This window comes from Gymnodraco acuticeps, unplaced genomic scaffold, assembly GCF_902827175.1.
Source record: "Gymnodraco acuticeps unplaced genomic scaffold, fGymAcu1.1, whole genome shotgun sequence".
Classification (NCBI taxonomy): domain Eukaryota; kingdom Metazoa; phylum Chordata; class Actinopteri; order Perciformes; family Bathydraconidae; genus Gymnodraco; species Gymnodraco acuticeps.
Window position 1 is genome coordinate 209,462 of NW_022992052.1, and position 12,835 is coordinate 222,296.

The window sequence follows — 12,835 nt, forward strand, 5'->3', positions numbered from 1 at the left end:
GACACATGTTGATGTAGAAGAGACATGAAGAAGAGGGGACACATGTTGATGTAGAAGAGACATGAAGAAGAGGGGACACATGTTGATGTAGAAGGGACATGAAGAAGAGGGGACACATGTTGATGTAGAAGAGACATGAAGAAGAGAGGACACATGTTGATGTAGAAGAGACATGAAGAAGAGGGGACCACATGTTGATGTAGAAGAGACATGAAGAAGAGGGGACACATGTTGATGTAGAAGAGACATGAAGAAGAGGGGACACATGTTGATGTAGAAGAGACATGAAGAAGAGGGGACACATGTTGATGTAGAAGAGACATGAAGAAGAGGGGACACATGTTGATGTAGAAGAGACATGAAGAAGAGGGGACACATGTTGATGTAGAAGAACATGAAGAAGAGGGGACACATGTTGATGTAGAAGAGACATGAAGAAGAGGGGACACATGTTGATGTAGAAGAGACATGAAGAAGAGGGGACACATGTTGATGTAGAAGAGACGTGAAGAAGAGGGGACACATGTTGATGTAGAAGAGACATGAAGAAGAGGGGAACACATGTTGATGTAGAAGAACATGAAGAAGAGGGGACACATGTTGATGTAGAAGAACATGAAGAAGAGGGGACACATGTTGATGTAGAAGAGACATGAGAAGAGGGGGACACATGTTGATGTAGAAGAACATGAAGAAGAGGGGACACATGTTGATGTAGAAGAGACATGAAGAAGAGGGGACACATGTTGATGTAGAAGAACATGGAGAAGAGGGGACACATGTTGATGTAGAAGAGACATGAAGAAGAGGGGACACATGTTGATGTAGAAGAGACATGAAGAAGAGGGGACACATGTTGATGTAGAAGAGACGTGAAGAAGAGGGGACACATGTTGATGTAGAAGAGACATGGAGAAGAGGGGACACATGTTGATGTAGAAGAGACATGAAGAAGAGGGGACACATGTTGATGTAGAAGAACATGAAGAAGAGGGGACACATGTTGATGTAGAAGAGACATGAAGAAGAGGGGACACATGTTGATCTAGAGGAGACATGAAGAAGAGGGGACACATGTTGATGTAGAAGAGACATGAAGAAGAGGGGACACATGTTGATGTAGAAGAGACATGAAGAAGAGGGGACACATGTTGATGTAGAAGAGATGTGAAGAAGAGGGGACACATGTTGATGTAGAAGAGATGTGAAGAAGAGGGGACACATGTTGATGTAGAGGAGACATGAAGAAGAGGGGACACATGTTGATGTAGAAGAGACATGGAGAAGAGGGGACACATGTTGATGTAGAAGAACATGAAGAAGAGGGGACACATGTTGATGTAGAAGAGACATGAAGAAGAGGGGACACATGTTGATGTAGAAGAGACATGAAGAAGAGGGGACACATGTGGATGTAGAAGAGACGTGAAGAAGAGGGGACACATGTTGATGTAGAAGAGACATGGAGAAGAGGGGACACATGTTGATGTAGAAGAACATGAAGAAGAGGGGACACATGTTGATGTAGAAGAGACATGAAGAAGAGGGGACACATGTTGATGTAGAAGAGACATGAAGAAGAGGGGACACATGTTGATGTAGAAGAGACATGAAGAAGACGGGACACATGTTGATGTAGAAGAGACATGAAGAAGAGGGGACACATGTTGATGTAGAAGAGACATGAAGAAGAGGGGACACATGTTGATGTAGAAGAGACATGAAGAAGACGGGACACATGTTGATGTAGAAGAGACATGAAGAAGAGGGGACACATGTTGATGTAGAAGAGACATGAAGAAGAGGGGACACATGTTGATGTAGAAGAGACATGAAGAAGACGGGACACATGTTGATGTAGAAGAGACATGAAGAAGAGGGGACACATGTTGATGTAGAAGAGACATGAAGAAGAGGGGACACATGTTGATGTAGAAGACACATGAAGAAGAGGGGACACATGTTGATGTAGAAGAGACACGGAGAAGAGGGGACACATGTTGATGTAGAAGACACATGAAGAAGAGGGGACACATGTTGATGTAGAAGAGACATGAAGAAGAGGGGACACATGTTGATGTAGAAGAGACACGAAGAAGAGGGGACACATGTTGATGTAGAAGAGACATGAAGAAGAGGGGACACATGTTGATGTAGAAGAGACATGGAGAAGAGGGGACACATGTTGATGTAGAAGAGACATGGAGAAGAGGGGACACATGTTGATGTAGAAGAGACATGAAGAAGAGGGGACACATGTTGATGTAGAAGAGACATGGAGAAGAGGGGACACATGTTGATGTAGAAGAGACATGAAGAAGAGGGGACACATGTTGATGTAGAAGAGACATGGAGAAGAGGGGACACATGTTGATGTAGAAGAGACACGAAGAAGAGGGGACACATGTTGATGTAGAAGAGACGTGAAGAAGAGGGGGACACATGTTGATGTAGAAGAGACACGAAGAAGAGGGGACACATGTTGATGTAGAAGAGACATGAAGAAGAGGGGACACATGTTGATGTAGAAGAGACACAAAGAAGAGGGGACACATGTTGATGTAGAGGAGACATGAAGAAGAGGGGACACATGTTGATGTAGAAGAGACACAAAGAAGAGGGGACACATGTTGATGTAGAAGAGACACAAAGAAGAGGGGACACATGTTGATGTAGAGGAGACATGAAGAAGAGGGGACACATGTTGATGTAGAAGAGACACAAAGAAGAGGGGACACATGTTGATGTAGAAGAGACACAAAGAAGAGGGGACACATGTTGATGTAGAAGAGACATGGAGAAGTGGATTTTGCATAATAGGTGACCTTTAAATACATCATCTGATATGAGCTGTTATTTCTTTATTTGGTCTCAAACCTGATCTGGAGCCGAGTGACTTCATCTCTACATGAATGATCAAAGTTCAAGCACCATGTTGACACACTTCATGTTTACCTTTTGACATACAACAACACCACGCTGTTATCTTGATTCTGATTGGCCAGAAGACATTATCAAAGATGTTCTACTGAGAAGACGATCACTACGTGACAAAAGTTTTCAAAACCGTTTCTAGTCTTCGGTATTTCCAGACGAGTGGCTAAATCAATCTGACTAACTGCTGTCTGTGCAATTTACTCCGCGCGAGTTGGCGGACTTTATTTTGCTTCCTTTAACATCATTTTTCATGGTGGGGCTAAGCCATTTCTTGGCTCTAGCCTACCCCAGCCATACCCTGGCGCCGCCACTGTGTACTGCTATGTTTGTAATTTTATTTTTCTTAATGTTTTACGTGAGGGACTGCGGATGGAAAGTACCTGAAAGCTAAATCCGGCATATTTACACTTGGCATATTTCATGTTTTAAAGGTTTTAGAGGACATTTTTTAATGTATTTATTGTCAAAGCACTTCAGATATTCATTGCTATCGGGATGTTAAGAGCATTCCATGGAATATAACAAAAAGTGTATCTCGAGCCGGTTTTTACCTACCCCCACCTTTAAGTGTTCATTAATGTGCAATGTCCCTACCAAATAAATAAATATCCTATCTGCAGAACCACAGGAGTGTCGGACCTGCAGATTGGCTCCTGGCTTGTAGGAGGAAACCTCTCTCTGGCAGGTTTAATAAAGTGCATTTCAACATCTGCAGTAACAGGACACTGGCCTCACCAAGGTTTGTTAGAACAGACTGGAGCGATGGTTATCTCCACCAGTGAGGGGCGATGAACTGTCAACTTTAGTAGCACTTGGAACACAAGCCAAGGATTTGTCAATACAATGGCCAACTAAGAATTTGTTGCTTTTCCAAAACAATTTTATAACTGTGACATTATTTTATACTTATTCTAGATCAGTGTGATACTACTGTGATGTTGCCCTAGCCCAAATATGAAAGCTCATACAGTGGTCCATTGTATAAAAGATGGAAAACAGCAACAATAATATTTTACATAACAGTGTCCAGTGTCTTGCTATAAAGCCTCCAATGAAGCGGCTAGTTGGAGAGAAACAGTGATGGTCCAAGAGGTCACGCTGATGAGAGGACACTGTGCTTTTGATAGGAGGTTATATAACTCATCAATTAAAAATGATATCAAAGCTTAAGTTTCTATTAGTATCAGAGCTATTATTAAGGGTCTCGCTGATGTGTCATCTTGCTTTAAATTGCAGTACTTAGTTACTTCTCCATGTGTAGATTTCATTCGACCATGTAAAGAATACAACCGATTCAACAGCGATGAAAAAGGATGATTATTAAAAGGTGTCCTATCATGGAAAATGCACTTTTTGATGTCTTTTATACATAACTCTGTGTCCCCGGTGTGTCAGAAAATAAAACCCTCTCTCTTTTCCTCCGTACCCAAATCTCTAAAAACGGGGCTACAACGGAGCTGATCCAGATTTGCGTCCGATATGACGTAATATCGGAGATGTGGACGCACGGCCCAATCAGAAACGTTGCTATCAGAAACAATGCCCTTAATATATGCCTAAAAATAGCATGATAGGAAACCTTTAATACAGGGGTGTCAAACTCAATTTCATCACGGGCCACGTAGGGATTATGGTTGCACTCAAAGGGCTGGTTGTAACTTTAAGACTATATCAAAATACATATATAAATATTTTATATAAAATAATGCATTATATTACATGATTGCCTCTGCAGTGGATTATTATCTAATAGGGTAATAACTTAATAATTAACAACGTCTGAAAGCAGAAGTCTAAGGCAAGTAATTGCAAGTCTCTTCAGTGAGAATGTCACAAAATGATTTAAACAGAAAAGCCAAATTCTGGAGAAAAAAAAGTGACAAAAAAAGGGGAAGATTCTAAGAAAAAAGGCATATTTTGAAGAAAAAAAGTCAAATTCTGAGAAAAAAGTCAAATTTGAGATGCATTGTGGGACATGTAGTTTATGGGCAACGTGCTTCTGTACATCGCCATGTAACCGTATAATAAACATATTATATTATTTCAGAGCTCTTGTGGGGCCACAGAAAATGAAGTGGCGGGCCGGATTTGGCCCCCGGGCCTTGAGTTTGACACCCCTGCTTTAACACATATGTAGAGGCCTACCCAGCTCTATGGTTCCTCCGATCCCTATGAGGGAGGCTGCGCTGTGGTAGAGCGGCAGAGGGATGTACATCACGTCATCTTCAGTCGCTCCAAACGCCCAAAACCCTGCTGCTGCCTTCAGGCTCTGCAGGTGAGTGATCACTGCAGCCTTAGGGAGCCCTGGGAACAAGACAAGAAGCTGTATTACATGATGTGAACAAGACAAGAAGCTGTATTACATGATGTGAACAAGACAAGAAGCTGTATTACATGATGTGAACAAGACAAGAAGCTGTATTACATGATGTGAACAAGACAAGAAGCTGTATTACATTATATATTTTTTAATTAGCATACTTTCTCTATGCGTTTCTGCCATGTTAGCTCCAATGCTAGCATGGGGAGGAGGTACATACACTGGCCATGTCGATGAACATGTAACATGTCATGCTATATAGTCCAAGCTGGAAGTTAGCATCTTAAGGGATCACTTGACAAAAAGCAAAAGGGTTTTTCCATTGGACTTTTGAAAAATAGCAGAAGATAAGGCAGAAACAAGTTTATGATACTCAACAGGTTTTGTTCAGCAGGATACTCTCCACATGTCAACACCACTTTTAGTATTTATTTTAGCGTAATAGCGAGAGGTAAAAAGCAAACGCCAGGCTATAAGCAAACTACAGAGCGGCTGCACGTCACCACCGCTAAGCTAAAGGTGGCTAATGTTCAGTGTGATGACGTTTAGTCGTCTCATTAAGCAGGCTCTGTTTTTAAGACACATAGAAGCTTCAGACATTCACCAGTGGGGTGTTTACTGACATATTTTAAGTGGTAAAACAGCACATGACATTCTTAAACTTGTGTTAACCACAGACCTTACTTATCAGTCGTTTATTTTCTGAGGAACCTTGAGAACCATCCAATATAATTCCAAAGACATTAGGAATGAGACCCCTCTTGCAGTGATGGTTTACCATCATCTCTCCCATAGAGGTGAGAGTAGGCCTGGATAAGGACTGTTGCGTCTTGAATATGAAACTCCTGATCTGTAAGAACTTGAATAGGTATCCGTTGCAAATCTTGAAAATAAATACGAATATCTTTATCGATCTGCAACCTTTCTCTCTTCCCTGTGTTTTCCTCACTGTGTGCTAAAGACCCTCCTCAGGTCACAGTGATATGTGATAAAGAGGGTGAATTAACAAGAACCAAAGCCCTCCTGTTCTGACTGACGGATGACGTCCAGTGGAAACAAGCTTTCACTGTCATTCTGAAAAGCCTCATGCCACTGTAAAATCAAACCCGGGTTTTGGGCAAATAAATGACAGGGATTTCCCAAATTGTGAATGAAACCATATCAAGTTCATGTTTAAGGTCAAGTACTAAATGATAAGTCAGAGAAGGTGAATCAGTGTTAAAACGTATCAGCATTTTAAAGTGACTGCTGTGTTCAAGGGTGTACACAGGGGAGAAGTGTCGGGCCCCCCAGGAGAAACTGGAGATGTACAGCGTCACCATGACAACCATAACAAACACAGGCGGCTATAATGGAGTATAACAGTATGAAGTTAGTTACATGAAGTAATCAGAAATCAGACTTAATGAGTCCAACAGCGGGAACATTTACATCGTTACCACAAATCGCCCCCGATGGAAACCCAACGTGAATGTGTGTGTGAGTGTGTGTTAGTGGCAACGTATGGCAGCCTCTGTATGAATGTGAGTGTCTGTGTCTGTGTGTGTTTGTGTTAGTGGCAACGTATAGCACCCTCTGTATGAATGTGTGAGTGTGTGTGAGTGTGTGTTAGTGGTACCGTATTGCACCCTCTGTATGAGTGAGTGAGTGTGTGGGTGTGTGTGTGTTGCACCCTCTGTATGAGTGTGTGTGTGTGTGTGTGTGTGTGTGTGTGTGTGTGTGTGTGTGTGTGTGTGTGTGTGTGTGTGTGTGTGTGTGTGTGTGTTAGTGGTACCGTATTGCACCCTCTGTATGAATCTGTGAGTGAGTGAGTGAGTGAGTGAGTGTGTGTGTGTGTGTGGTACCGTATTGCACCCTCTGTATGAATCTGTGAGTGAGTGTGTGAGTGTCTGTGTCTGTGTGTGTTTGTGTTAGTGGCAACGTATAGCACCCTCTGTATGAATGTGTGTGTGTGTGTGTGTGTGTGTGTGTTAGTGGCACCGTATTGCACCCTCTGTATGAATCTGTCTGTGAGTGTGTGTTTGTTGGTGGCACCGTATTGCACCCTCTGTGTGTGTGTGTGTGTGTGTGTGTGTGTGTGTGTGTTGGTGGCACTGTATTGCACCCTCTGTATGAATGTGTGTGTAGGAGCCAATTAACTGTGGGTATAAAGGGAGGAACCTATGTGTGTTGGGGAGATGTTCCACCGGAAGGCCCATACAGTTTTTGACCACACACGGAGAGCACACTCACAAGGAGCACACACACACAAGGAGCACACACACACAAGGAGCACACACACACAAGGAGCACACACACACAAGGAGCACACACGGAGAACACGCACACAAACACTGGATTAAAAACAAAGCAAAAGGTATTGTGTGAACCATAAATATGGTGTGGTGAATGAAACAAAGAAACCAGTAAAAAAGGGAAATAAATGGACTATTTCGAACTGGAAACGTTGGTTCTGACTTTTATTCGGCAGCAAACAAGGTGTGCGTCAATTACACCCACCAAGCAGATCCTCAGAGGCTTAAAGCGTTGGCTTAGCCTCTACTGTGTGTGTGTGTGTGTGTGTGTGTGTGTGTGTGTGTGTGTGTGTGTGTGTGTGTGTGTGTGTGTGTTAGTGGTACCGTATTGCACTCTCTGTATGAGTGAGTGTGTGGGTGTGTGTGTGTTGCACCCTCTGTATGAATGTGTGTGTGTGTGTGTGTGTGTGTGTGGTACCATATTGCACCCTCTGTATGAGTGAGTGTGTGTGTGTGTGTGTGTGTGTGTGTGTGTGTGTGTGTGTGTGTGTGTGTGTGTGTGTGCTGTATGAATGTGTGTGTGTGTGTGTGTGTGTGTGTGTGTGTGTGTGTGTGTGTGTGTGTGTGTGTGTGTGTGTGTGTGTGTGTGTGTGTGTTAGTGGCACCGTATTGCACCCTCTGTATGAATGTATGTGAAAGCTGAGGGAGAGAAAACACAGCGATTTAAAATGTGACTTCTTCTTCTTCCTGAGCGGTAAAGGAAACTCACCAGTGGTTCCAGAGGTGAAGATGTAGAGGGTGGGGGCTTTGAGGGAGGTGGTTGCCCGTAGCGATGCTGGCACCGGCTGCTCTGAGGCGGCCTCTACCTTATCCAGAAGCGTGTGAATGTGTGTGTGTTCAGTGTGGCTCTTCATGGCCCAAACCTGGATGTTTTCCTCCTGCAGGCTGCTCAAGATGCCGTTCATACTGTCCACCAAGTCTGGGAGATGGAGAGAACAAAACCTTTTTTATTTTTCATAGATTATTCCACTTCATTTGTATTCAACATGTGCATTTTCACATTCATTTGTATTGTACAATGCCATGTCTTTATATGCTGCTGCAACTCAAACATTTACCAACTTGGGATCAATAAAGTACTTCTTATCTTAAATTGTGCTCACCCTGCATGATTTGGGAAAAAATTACTACTCATGAAACTTCACCATCACATTATTAATAAGAATGTGAGAAGTCCGAAAGACCGAAAGAACGAGATCGCGGATACAAGCGGCCGAGATGGGTTTTCTCCGCAGGGTGTCTGGTGTCTCCCTTAAGGATAAGGTGAGAAGTTCGGTCATCAGGGAGCTACTCGGAGTTGAGCCGCTCCTCCTTCGCGTCGAAAGGAGCCAGTTGAGGTGGTTCGGGCACCTAGTTAGGATGCCACCTGGGCGCCTCCCTAGGGAGGTGTTCCAGGCACGTCCAGCTGGGAAGAGACCAAGGGGTAGACCTAGGACCAGGTGGAGGGATTATATCTCTTCGCTGGCCTGGGAGCGCCTTGGGATCCCCCAGTCAGAGCTGGTTGATGTCGCCAGGGAAAAGAAAGTTTGGGGCTCTCTGCTGGAACTGATACCTCCGAGACCCGACCACGGATAAGCGGGAGAAGATGGATGGATGGATGGATGGATGTGGGAAGTCTCTCTCTCTCCATCAAACCATCATCTCTTGAGTTCGTTTTTTTTTCATACAACTCCACAAAGCTCTTTTCTCACCACAACCTCCTAATGAGTTTGGGTTTCCCTGAGCCTTGCATCGGGACAGTATGCCGATCAGAGATTGATTGATAATGAACGATAGTGGGGAAACTTGACCTGTGGCAGTTCCTGGTCCAGAAGATTGGACGGACAATTCCTCTGCCTTTAAGAGACGGCTCTCCATGTTTCAGAAACACTTGTTACCTTCTGAGCATGGGAGACCCAAAAAAGGACGGATAAAAAAACCGAGGGACGTTTTGGATCAATACAGAATTCTAAATAAAGATGGCTTCCATTGTGATAACAACCGTTAGAACTCGAGACGTCTGTGTTCAACATACTGTAGACACTTCAAAGAGTTTGTGTTGTATTTAATCACTGAAAGCATTTTAAAAACATGTTGCAAACTGCTCCGACTTCAGCGAATGGTCATTTACAATCGGGAACTAATGCTCTATGCTGTAGCGATGTAACCAAAAGTGAAACACAGTTCATGTATCCACTCAGTGTTAGGATCCATTCCAACTTTGAATTGACTCTTCTTTGGCCTCACTTTATTACGTTTCATGAAAAATCAGGAGAGTAGATGTGTAACTTTGAATCCTGTTGACAGACAGACAGTAACTAACCCAACTTAACCTCCTCCTCAGAGGTAATATCGCACCACATCCACTCTTATCAGTGTCTCCGTGTTCCTGCTCTTCCATGAAACCCTCTCCTGTTGGTGGGGTTGTGCTGTGGACAGCGGCCCAGACCAACATCATGCTTGTTAGTTTGAGCCATGATCTGTGGTCCTGTCACATGGCTGCCGCGTGGGGAATCTATTAACTGTAGAAACAGGATTCTTCAATGGACCATGGGAGCAAGCCGAGTATGATTCGAGTATGAGTTTTGAAATCGCGCAATCATTCACTGAAACTCCAGACACTCGAAGTGGATTTAATGTTGGTCTTCTGTGTCCATAGGCAAAAACTAAACTTTCAATAAATAGTAAATACTAAAACTTGGTCAGGATACATCTCCTGCAGCTCAGAGTATGAATAATATTGAGTAGCCATAGATCGTTTGTGGAGGATTGAGAGATGATGTTAGAATGCAGAGTTACTGGATGTTTAGCATGTTAGGATACTCATTGACAGACTGATGGACGGTGCACAAGTTGAGGGAATTTAAAGAAAGATACATTAAAAACGACATATACTGAAAAGTGCACATCCACGGGAGTTTTTTTGTTATTGTCTTAGGACTAAGGCAAGTGGTACTGTCATTAAGTAAAACTTGTACTTTACTTAAGTATTTTTTTCACATTATACTACTTTAAACTTTCACTGCAATACATTTTGTGGGCAAATGTACTTTTCACTCCAATAGGTGTATTTTGACATTTAATTACTTGTTACCACGCAGAGGGTACAAAAAGTAATTCCACACATTTTACAATAGATTATTATAATACCCAGTGGTTCATAAAGTAGATCAAATAAACCCCATCTTTACCAAGTGCAACACTGAAGTGATGAACACAGTAATGCACCGATTACACAATACATGTAAAATATCTGCTGCTAAAAATGGCTATTGTGTATAACGAGTACTTTACTTTTGGTACTTTTACGTAAGTACAATTTTGAATGCAGGACTTGTACCTTTACCTGAGTATTTGTACACTGTAGTATTGCTTAACTTTTGCTTAAGTAAATAATCTGAGTACTTTCTCGACCTCTGGACATAGGGTGTCATGCTGTAATTCCTGAAAGCTCTCTGAGTACTTGTGATATGAGTATATAAATAAAATGCCATTGATTGCTGTGATGTGGAGAAGCATCAGGTGTGAACTTTTGCTTAAGTAAATAATTAAGTACTTTCTAGACCTCTGGATATAGGGTGTCATGCTCTACCTTTAAGCTGTACAATGTATGTTGAGAAGCCTTAGTGCCTGGTGCTGCTCAGGTGAGACCTTTACCTTTACCCGAGTATTTCTTCACTGAATAATCTGAGTACTTTCTCCACCTCCATGCTGTAATTCCTTAAAGTTCCCTGAGTACAATTTCAATGTGTGATATTAGTCTATATAAATAAAATGATGTGGATGTTGAGAGCCTCAGTGCCTGGTGCTGCTCAGGTGTGATGATGAGACTTTTACCTGCACCAACTATCAGAGTTGTGGCTCCACAGCAGTTCACGCAGTGCAGCAGAGACTTTGACTTAATGTTGATGTTCAGGAAAGCCACGGAGCATCCCACCTTGGCCAAACCAAACCAAACGCACAGGAAGTCGGGCTCGTTGCTCATGAGCAAGGCAATGCATTCCCCTTTCCTCAACTTCACGTCCTCCAGGAACACATGTGCCAGTCTGTTGCTTCGCCTCTCGATGTCCCGGTAGGTGTGCACGCTCCCCTCGTAAATGACAAAAGGCTTGTCCGGCACGCGCTGAGCCTGCTGGATGAACCTGTCCAGCACCGTGTGCACGCGGGATCTCAGTTTAAACAGCTCCAGATTCGCCCCGTATCTCATCACCCTGAGCAGAAACATAAGGTCCCTCCAGAAGTATGGGAAGCAGAGTTTCTGCAGCACATGAACCGAGAAAAATCCCGCGATCAGAGCTGAGAGCCATCCCAGAGAGGGCGTCATGTCTGCGGCTGTGGGACGGATAGAGGACCCGGTGGAGATCTGCTGATGGAGCCAGGTTACACCAGAGTTATATACACACACAATGTCAGCGTGATGTAACCCAGGAGGAGTAGTGGTAGTAGTAGTAGAAGGTTAAGCCACACAACAGCTGACTGGATAAAGAGACATGCTGCCTTCAAAATAAAAGAGGATCATGTTGGGTAACAGGGAGAATACGGAAATACATGGGCTGTTATAGGACATATTTGTTGTTATGATGTTAAGAAACAAAATACAAAGAACATTTGGCTGCATAACTAATGTTTTTATTACCCCAAACTGCATTCAGGTCCATTTTAAAGTGAGTAGCTAAACTAGAATTGGAACTAAGTTATAATTAATTAAAACAATAATGGTATTTTATGTTTTTTTGTGCATTATCACTATACTGAATTGAAAAAGTGTAAATCTTGAACACTGTCTTTGTCCGCTTCCTCCAGCATTAAATAGGCCTCTAGTTCAATAACAGGCCCCCAACACCAGTAAAAAACTTCTAGAACCGCCATTGCTGAAATAGCCTACAGCAGGGGTGTCAAACTCAATTTAATCGCGGGCCACATCATTCAGCATTATGGCTGCACTCAAAGGGCCGGTTGTAACTTTAAGACTATGTAAGAATACATATATAAATATATATATAAAATAATGTATTATATGACATTATTGCCTTTGCATTGGATTATTATCAGATAGGGTAATAATTGCATAATTAGCTACGTCTGAAAGCAGAAGTCTGGGGCAAATAATTGCAAGTCTCTTCAGTGAGAATGTCACATGTTAAACACCTGAACTGTTGAAACAACATCCATAACATTCATCTGCTACTTAGTCATTATTGATCTATTTACCCAATATATCATTCCAATAACTTGCATATAGACTCTTGCACTATTTTTCTTTTTGTATTTACTATTTACTTGCACTATATTTTTCTGTTTATCT

General features: G+C 42.6%; 1 protein-coding gene across 1 annotated transcript in view; it reads right to left on the reverse strand.

Moving 5' to 3' along the window:
* Nucleotides 1–11,941, reverse strand: part of slc27a6 (solute carrier family 27 member 6) — a 29,556-nt gene extending 17,615 nt beyond the window's left edge. Inside the window, exons 1-3 of the mRNA XM_034202021.1 lie at nt 11,368–11,941; nt 8,261–8,470; nt 5,083–5,241 (exon numbers count right to left, since the gene is read on the reverse strand). Of these exons, the coding sequence (XP_034057912.1) occupies nt 5,083–5,241; nt 8,261–8,470; nt 11,368–11,854 (856 nt within the window). The 5' untranslated portion in view covers nt 11,855–11,941. The remainder of the gene's footprint in view (nt 1–5,082; nt 5,242–8,260; nt 8,471–11,367) is intronic.
* Between the last annotated feature and the right edge of the window lie 894 nt (nt 11,942–12,835).